This window comes from Physcomitrium patens, chromosome 12 (assembly GCF_059467195.1).
Source record: "Physcomitrium patens ecotype Gransden chromosome 12, ASM5946719v1, whole genome shotgun sequence".
Classification (NCBI taxonomy): domain Eukaryota; kingdom Viridiplantae; phylum Streptophyta; class Bryopsida; order Funariales; family Funariaceae; genus Physcomitrium; species Physcomitrium patens.
Window position 1 is genome coordinate 6,544,516 of NC_143421.1, and position 9,404 is coordinate 6,553,919.

Consider the following 9,404-nt stretch of genomic DNA (forward strand, 5'->3'; position numbering starts at 1 on the left):
GAACACGAAGAAACCTGCTCATCTAGCAGTTTTATGGTTCATACATTAAAAAATAGTAATATCAATTGTGTGTCTACACTCAAGTTTCAAAACTGCATGTACCAACAGGCACACAGCAGTAAATTACATTGTACAGGATCCAGATCCTACTTCTCACCCGTATGATTGGATCCATGCGCCCAGCGATCAGACTCAGAGCGAAACGCCCAGTCGGATAGTTGAAATAAAGGGTTTGTAAGCTTCAGCTCAGGGTATTGATCACCTGCAACCCGATGGTTGTTCCTTCTCCTTTGTTGTCAAGGGTGGGGGAGACGCTTCACTTCAACAACCTCTCCCGTAGCAGCAATGCAGAGGTGGAAAAAAACGATTCGAATTTCCATCTCATCTCCATTCAACTTCATCACACTGCTCCAACAAGCCTCTGCCAAATACGTTTGTAGCGGTACAGGAACAAGCGAGCTGTCCATCAGTCTTCAAAAACAGGATCATCAGCAATTCAAAGGGCCCGACTGCCTCACGCTGCCAGCATCATCGCTAACAGTCAATGGCAGCTCCAGGCTGACTAGAAAGCAGCTTTTGCCTGTGTCCCTTATGTATTTCACTTCACCGTTCATTAGTTTTACAAGTTTGCGACACATGCTCAGCCCAAGTCCTTCTTGGGTCATGCCGCGGCCCCGGTCGAACATCTCATGGACGAGCTCCTCTGGAAGCCCTGAACCCGGATGTGTTACTCTGAAAAACAAACAAACAAACAAACAAACAAACCCTTATCCAGCTTACTTAGAACAGTCATCAACCGTAAAGAAAAGATTCACGAAGCTGAACAGGAATCTAAGCCTAGACGTGTGCAGAGCTAATTCATCACCAAAAATGAGAAACTTGGAGAATCTAAACGGGATATGAACAGCCACATTCAAAGTGAGGAACGTGTTGCCGAGTGCCTACCTGAACTCTAAGTGCACAACGTGAAAACCACCACCAAGGCGTTTCCTGGTTGGGACCACCTTGATGCCGACCCAGCCCTCCGAAGAAGGGGTGAAACGCACTGCGTTCAATAAGAAATCTGCGAGGACCTGTTGTAAACGAACTTGATCTCCGAACAAGCACATGCCCTGAATCTCCCGAGGAGTCTCACGAATCAGCTGAAGCCCCTTCTCTCTTGACGTGACCATGCCTTGACTCACTACAGCGTCCATCATAGATCCCATCTCGAACTCCATCGTCTCCAACTCCAAGTACCTGGACGAACAGAAAGAGTCAACCTTCGAGGGTTGAACGAGCCAAACACATTATACCCCCAGAATCCAACAGAATTCAAGCTTACCCGTCCTCAATACTCTCAAGGTCCATATCATCCAATATTTTCCGCAACTGCCGCTCACAAACTGCACTAGTGTCCATGTACTGCTTTTGTTCATCCGACAAATCTGTATCCTCCATCAGATTTCGAGTAAACATGATACCGTATAGGGGATTCTTTATCTCTTGTCGAATGTAGGCAAGCTCCTTGAGTTTGGCAAAAGCCACTTTCTCCGTTGCTCGTTGAACAGTTAGTGCCTGCGTACAACACGGCCATCACCGACTTCAGCCACTGCTCGAACGGAGTAAAAGAAGGAGATTGTATTGAGAAGCCTAGGTAATAATAATCAGGGATAGGGTTGAACTCAGATCGAGGATCCGACCTGTAACAGTTCTGGGCTTGCGATATGCAGGAAGCAGAAAACTCCTGTGATGTACCCATCTGCATCCGTCCTCTTGTTGGCCGTCAGGAGAGCTTCCACTAACTTCCCTTGGCGGTCATGGAAGGAAAACGGATACTTGTCGGTGTCTTGACCATCCATAGCGTTATTGAGGACTATCATGAATTTAGTTACTGCATCTTGACCCTTCAGACGACAGCACATTTGATGCACACCAAAAATTTCTCCAACAAGCATTTTTCCGAGAACCTGCATCCCGCAATGTAGCAACATAAACCGCAAATTCCAGCTGCTCAATATAAGCGATAAAACTAACGATCACCAGTTCTAATCAAAATATACGAGAGCCATAGACACAAGGATTGTGAACCAGGAAAATAATCGTAAGAGGTAAATGAACAGGATTGCACTACCTCTTCCCTCTTCCATCCTGTTAACTTCTCCATTGAAGGACTCCACTCGATGCAGTATCCGAGTTCATCGCTTCCAAAGATGGGTGGAATCAAAGGATTTGGGCTCTGCACGATGCTTTTGTAGTCACCGTGAATGCGTGTAAACTTATCATGAACCATCTTCTGTCCTGTCACGTCCTGGCCGACGAAGCACACACCAACCACATTCTCTTGTACATCCCGACTCGAACAGGCATTCACTACTAGTATCACTGCACCTTTCGCCTTTTGCGCTCCAAACGTCTTCAAACTAACCTCGATGTTTTGCTCTTCTTCTCCTGAAGACGAACAACAATCAGTCCTCACTTCCGAACGATGTAGAAGATAGTGTCCCGTCTTGAAACTGCTCAACGAAAACGCAGAACTCTAGCCCCTCAGACTATACTAACTCTAGGTTAGCGTAGTACCGGTAAATTCCATCGTATGACTTTAGCTCATAGAACTGTTGTATGAAGTTGTTGTTGACACCGATGTCTTAATCCACCGATGTCTTAATCCACCGATGTTAGTCAAAGACGCAGTTTGTCGCACCATAATTCCATATCATACAGCAATTCATCCTATCCGAAAATTGTTCAAGAAAAATCCAACTCCCTAGCCACTTCTCGTTCAGAACAAAGAGGTTGTATTTAGGAGACTTATACCTTGAAGTGCAAGATACAATAGCCGCTCGACAACCTCCACATACTCTTCCAAAATCAAATCTTTAACTAAGGATCGACCCATGGCCTCTCCAACCGGAAGTCCCGTCAGTTCGGCCACTTTCGCATTCCATCCATTAATGAACCCATTTGAGTCCACCGCAAGGATGGGCGCAGTCGCTGTTTCTATCAACCTCACCATTTCATTCGCAACCGTGCTAAGCTCGTCCATGCCCTGCAGTTTCAAATCGTGGAGCCGCGAATGGATCATCGTCTTCCCACCACTACCGTCAACATCTTGAAAGGAGCCCCTCAAGATAAGCTGCAGAGAGTGTATTGCGTCCATTTCGATGTCTTCCCAAGGAACACTGCGTCTCTTGACAACTTCTAGGAAAGCATTGAATGAAGAACGAGGAGTCATCTTCCGACTGTCGTCCCTGTCCTCGGCATCGTGCTTGGCACCACCCCACTTGATCTCTTTAGCACTGTGAGACCTACCTCAACAACATGTAATCCACAAATTGAGCACTTGAGAAGAAACAAATTTCATAAAGAAAAAAAAAAAAACAAAAAACAAAAACAAAGAATTGAGCGAAAATTAGTACCTCAAATCTCACCTGAACCATAACAGAAAATCTTTGGAGCTGATTCTTGCAGCTGCCATGCCACAAACAGCGTCACCGAGCAGATTCGCGCCTGGGTAGCCCGCGTCTGCCAGACTATCTGTGCTTAATCCTGTTGAATCCTTATGATGCTCTAATAGCCAAGCTGCAATCTCCTCGATTTGCTCCTCACTCGGTGTGGTCCCCAAGAGCCAGAACTGATTCTCGTAATAGAGAGCTGCACCGTCGCACTTCACCAGATCCATAATATTGGGAGACTGCGACACAATACCTACAGGAGCATCCCGCAAGAGCATGTCACAAAGCAGTGTCTGCGTTCTCAGGATGTGCTTCTCTTTCATTTGAGCCTGAAGCTCCACTTCCATGTTGAGTTGCAATCCAAACACCTGCATCAGGAATTCGCAAGCCGATCGGAGAGGGAAGGAGATCGTCCGAGGGGACGTGTGGTGACAAACCACCAGCCCCCAAAGCCGACGGCCTTTCTGTTGCACTCCGAAATCCTCCTCCTGATCATGCACAATGACGGCCAAAGTAATTGACGCGACTGACCCCATGTTGCCCATGTACTGAGCATGGCAGCCGTGAGGCGCTCGCAGAGTGGATCCCGCAAGCGTAATTGGCTGCCGTAGGTCCTTGTCCTGTATCACTTTCACGGGAGGCGCGCAGCAATCCGCAATCATCCGCACCCTATTCTTCATGAAGAGGAACCTCGATGCTTGCGGTATGTCAGTTGAAGGGTAATGCAACCCTAAGTAGGATTCTAAATCTGATCTTCGAATCTCGGCTAAGACCTCCCCGTGCTCGTCATCGTGGAATTTGTACGCCATCACTCGGTCGTAGCCCGTGAGCTCACGTACTTCCTCCACAACTGCGTCGCACAAGAGGCCGATGTCGCCTCCGGGAAGGGATTGCAACCGCGAAACAGCTTTCGCTGCCAATTTATGAGAATGGAGAGCCCCAGCCGTGGAGATGACGACATCGTTCGATCGAACAGGCTCGAAATCTATCACTATTCCAACATCAATGCGGTGCACAATTGCGTAAAATGGCTTCCCTGAATTGCGAGAGTGAACAGAGATGGGGTTGACCATGGTCAAGTCGGACGTTGCCGCAGCTCTTTCTAACGTGGACGCGCTGGAGGGAGTGAACAACAACCTCGCATCGGTTCCGATTCCGAGGACTTCCTTTAGACCGACACTTGGCACAGCTTGTGGCATTAAATCAAGCATTTCGGGCGCATTCTCACTGTATGCAATGACCCTGAAGGTACTCTCTTCGACGGCGAGCATGCACCCGAAATTCTGAGTGAGACCCCCTCTCTGCATGCGCTGGAGATAAGCGGTCACAGCTTGCGCGGGGACCTGTTGCACAGTGGATTTGGTGGCCTGACCAACTGATTTCGAGTAATCAAACGAGTCTCCGGAGTCATTTGACTCTTCGTAGACGGCTTGAAGCTTGGCATCTGCGGTGGTTTGCTGCACGCGCACGCTGTGCTTCGACTTGACAGAGGTTCCCGACGAGTACGACAACTTAGTGGACGACATCGAGAACGGCTCTCGTGGACCAAATTACTCAAATTCAACCACACCCAAAACCGCTATGAGGTGTTGGAATCCGACTCCACTCCCAAAACCTTTCGACAGCAACGAAACTGCGAATGCCTGGAAGGAAGCTGCGCCGGGGGGAAAAAAAGACTAGCGCGCAGCTCTCGAAGTCACCGAGCTTTCAATAATCCCACCCCACAAAAATTCTCGCATCTCCATAACTATCGCTACGTCCCAGTGCGCAGTGCAGAATCCGAACCCTCACCAGAGAAAGAAAGATCCCGGCTGGAAACTACAGCTACAGCTTCAAAGCCTCGCCAATCTCGTCCCAGCCAAAGCTCAGCTCGCGGCTGAGCTTGGCGGAGGTTCAATTGAGAAGTAGAACTGCGCCCACCAGCTGGAAGAATGTGCTCACGCGCGCTAAGTTGTGTGCAAGCAGCACCCTGCTATACTCACTCAATCAAGGCGCCATGGTGGGTTCGACGCTCTCGCTGCCTGGGCTTGCGATTCCGGTCATCGCTTCCTCCTGCTCCCTCCTCCTCTTTCTTCTTCTTCTTCGTCTTGTGCTTCTTCTTCTTCGTCCTGGTCTGTCTGTCTCAGTTTCAATCTGTGTGTGAGAGTGAGTGAGCGAGTGAGTCTGTGCGAGTCTGTGTCAGTCTGTCTGTCTGTCTGAGTTCGATAAAGTCCCGTCGGGGAGGAAGGAAGTAGTAACTGCCCTTTGGCCACGTCATGCTTTGTTGAGGGGGGTCGTCGTCGGAAGGCCTTGGATTCCATCTTCGTCTCACTACCGGTCCACGGTACTTTCCCTGCCCCACTTTCATTCATCTGTTTATCCACTAATTCATTCGTCCGCATTCGCTTTTCCAATCCCTCATTGATTCGTTCGTTCGTTCGTTCGTTCGTTTTTTTGTAGTTTTAACAGATGAAGGTATTGTTCGTATTTAGTGATACAAGAACAGACTATGAGATGTGTCAGATAGATAGATATTTATATTTACATCGAAATATTGATAAAGACATTTAATTACCTTTCTTTTTTCTTTTTAGAAAATTATACATAGTCCCAAGTAAAAACACAAGAATAAAATAAAGTCATTTGCAACATGATTGAAAACGTTATGGTAATTGTTGATGTTCTTAAGAAAAAATGCATACCTTTCAATAGTTTTTTTAAGAAACAGGTTCCAGCAAACATATAAGACAAACTAATGCTTGGTTTTCCTTCTGAATACATACCTTAGTGAAAAAGCCATGATTGTGTTAGAAGATCCCTATAAGTTATTTCAAAGTTTCAAAGTTTCAAACTTAGTCATGTTGTGTACAAACCATTAAAAGTAGATTAAAGTATCAAGTGCACAAAGCCGTGTACTTTTGTTGCAATGCAAACATGAATAATATTTTATCTCATTTTTGTAACATCATAAAAATTTGAGTCATAGTCATCACGATCAGTCATCATCACAAACCAATCCATACGTCTTTCCCATGAATCAATCAATGTATTATCTTTTTACACTTACTATGGCTTTAAATTTCCAATAGAATTTTTAAATAATACAGTGTACAGCATACTGGTCAAAGTATTTTATAATAAAATGGTGAGAAATATCCCAAAAAAAACCCACATGTCATAGTATCATACAAATGTCAGAACAGTTACAAAAATAAAATAAAATAAAATAAATTGGTGAAACCATGGCTGAAAATACAAACGGATGAAAACGTGATACAAACCTTCCGTTCACATCCACGGTTGGAATGAATTAAAATATTAATCCGTTTCCTGGATGAATGGAAGGCTTGGCGGAGATAACGAGGTGGGACCATGAACAAAGAGAGGCATTGTTGTTGCGAGCGAGTTGTTGTTGTTGATGATGTCGATGGTGTTGTTAATGCCTTTTGTTGCCCAGTTTTATGGCTTTCAAGGGAGGCCTATCTATCGCTTGCTTGCAGATGGAGGCATGGCCACCTCACCGCGATCTGGTTTGCTGCGCTGGGATTCGCTTTCCATCCACGTAAAGGAGATTGCTGCAGTGTGTTGCTGGATGCTGATAGTGTTGTGGAGCTTCGGCCGTCGATGAGTGATCTTGGCTTACTTGCCGATGCGCTGGGCTGGAAGTACCTTTGGTGAAAGTCTCCAAGTCGTAGTCCAGGTTTTACCGGTAAATGACGAGATGGATAGAATCGAATCTGACTGTCTGTCTCTCTAGCTATGTATCTACCCTGGTTACATGTGCACACAGACAAACACACAGAGGTGTAGCGAGAAGCTCAGACCATGAGCTCCTTTGAACTCATTCCGTATGCTGCCTCGAAGAACTCAGTATTTGCATTCCATGAACTTGTTCTTTGTTTCCTCGGTTCCTGTAGGTTCAAGTATAAACAACAACCCCCAACTCTCATCGTACTTGATAAGAAAGCAAAATTCTGCAGATCAGTATTCGTATCACGCATGACCTTTTTGACCTCCACTCTTGACTCTCAGCTATCGATTTCGGCATGATGCTTGGCCGCACGATCACAAGGCGCAGATTCCAAGCAGTGTTTTGTCCAGTGCCACATGGGTCAACACAAAGGAATCCATGTAAAATTCACACAAATCATGCACGGCTTCACTCGCAGCACAGGCATCGCCCAACTGCTCGGGTGATGGATCCCAACTAGAATCTGAATATAGGAGGGAAACTAGAACTACGGAGCTGTTTTGTATCCGCGTGGGTGTCGATTCCTCGGAACGGCGCCCGATACCCTGACGATACCGATGTAGCACATCGAAAGCCATGGCATGAGATTTGTCCTGCGAAATTTGCTGACCAGGGTTGAAGTCGCGGGGACTCATCGGTGCCAGATAGACCGTGTTCGGTCATCCACTCCGGCCTGTGGCTTCCGATGGGAGGCAGCTGCCCCAAGTCTAGATCCAGTGTGCTGACACCAGATTAATCTCGTCTTCTAGAGAGAGCGGATCAGATCACAGATCGACTCCAACGATCCCATGCACAACAAACAATGCGACTAGAAATCGCAATATCCGCTTCCACGGAAGCATCCAAATGCGGAGGAGCCGAACAATGTTTTATTCGCCGTCAAGGCGGCAGCATTTCCTGTTCTGATTCTGATCTAGATTTCTGATAAATAATCCTGATAGTTTTGGTTGGGACTTTAACATTGATGCTAAGTAATGACTTGCGGTACCCCACAAACAAACAAGCACATCTATATGTATATATATATATACACGTATAGGCATGTGTATGTGGATAACTGTATGTATATATATATATTTGTGACCAAAGAGGGCAACATGCCGAAAACAAGCATGAAGCACCTTTGGTCATTTGGTGTTTTGCGTTTTAGGGGTTTTTGAGCTATTGATTCGTAAATAAATTCTATTTTCATCAGTGTTGATTATCATTGATGTAAAGACCACGCTAAATTTTATTTTATTTTTACTTATCAAATCTAAATTTACTATTATACCTTTATTACAACTTCATTTCTTTGTCAACAATATTTCACTAAAATCAAGGTTCGTTACCTCGGGATTATATTTCGAATTGCTGATTGTTTGTGTAATTGAATCTTTCTTTACAATCACTCATGTTATTGTATTTTAGTCAAACAAAATTACGTGTGAGGTGTTACAAGTGCATCTTCAAAATAGATTTTTGTTCATTGTATTACAATTTGAGAACCGGATAAAATTTTCAATTTTGATTATACTCATTAGATTTTAAAATATAGTTTAGATCTTATACCAATGAATTTTATCTATTTCTTCCTATTTATTAACAATCTTAGATGCATTCAATTGTGAGAAACAAGATTTTTTCGTAAAAAAATGAAATCAAAAATATATTTTAATATTACTTAAACTCTGTTTCGTAAAATTTATTAAATTTATATTGGATTATTTGTTCAAAGCAAGGGTATCAAAAAAATAAATAAATAAAAGAAAGTTAAACATTTAAAAACCATTACTGTAATTCAATATTGTTTTTTGTTTTTTTGTTTTGTTTTTGTTGAATGCAACAGATTACAGAATTATTCAATACTGACATTCAATGTATTTGTGAAAAAGAAAAAAGACTTATCTATCTCTATCTAAATACACTACCTGTACAAAAAAATGACAAAGATATAGAGTTAAACAAGTTTGAATAATTTCTGATTAAGAAACTCAAACCATATTCATATGAGCCAGGAGACAAATTTTGAAGGATTGGGAAAAGAACCCAAAGAAATGATGGTGTGGAACTAGAAACAAACAATTAAGCCACCGACAACCTGATCGTTGTTCACACAAACTTGAGAGTCTGATTGAAAAAGTAACTAGAATCAGACAAACCCAAATTATGAAATAAAGTTTAATAAAAATGTCAAACTCTGAAATGGGAACATCAAGGAAGGAAGGACCCCAAAACGCTTCTTCCTCACAACTCATTCA

General features: G+C 44.1%; 1 protein-coding gene across 2 annotated transcripts; it reads right to left on the reverse strand.

Moving 5' to 3' along the window:
* Window positions 1-5,685, reverse strand: LOC112289282 (phytochrome 1). Of its 2 annotated transcripts, none has more exons than XR_002971822.3 (7): window positions 3,411-5,655; window positions 2,797-3,287; window positions 2,114-2,430; window positions 1,683-1,949; window positions 1,464-1,557; window positions 946-1,239; window positions 1-732 (listed from the first exon to the last, which is right to left on the reverse strand). XR_002971822.3 is itself a non-coding variant. In XM_024534380.3 (7 exons), exons 1-7 carry the CDS (start codon window positions 4,958-4,960, stop codon window positions 489-491), a joined length of 3,396 nt encoding a protein of 1,131 aa, XP_024390148.1. In that variant the 5' UTR covers window positions 4,961-5,685; the 3' UTR covers window positions 1-488. The 2 variants fall into 2 exon arrangements, 1 of the variants encoding a protein (XP_024390148.1); XM_024534380.3 differs by having other exon boundaries at window positions 1,325-1,557; window positions 3,411-5,685.
* Between the last annotated feature and the right edge of the window lie 3,719 nt (window positions 5,686-9,404).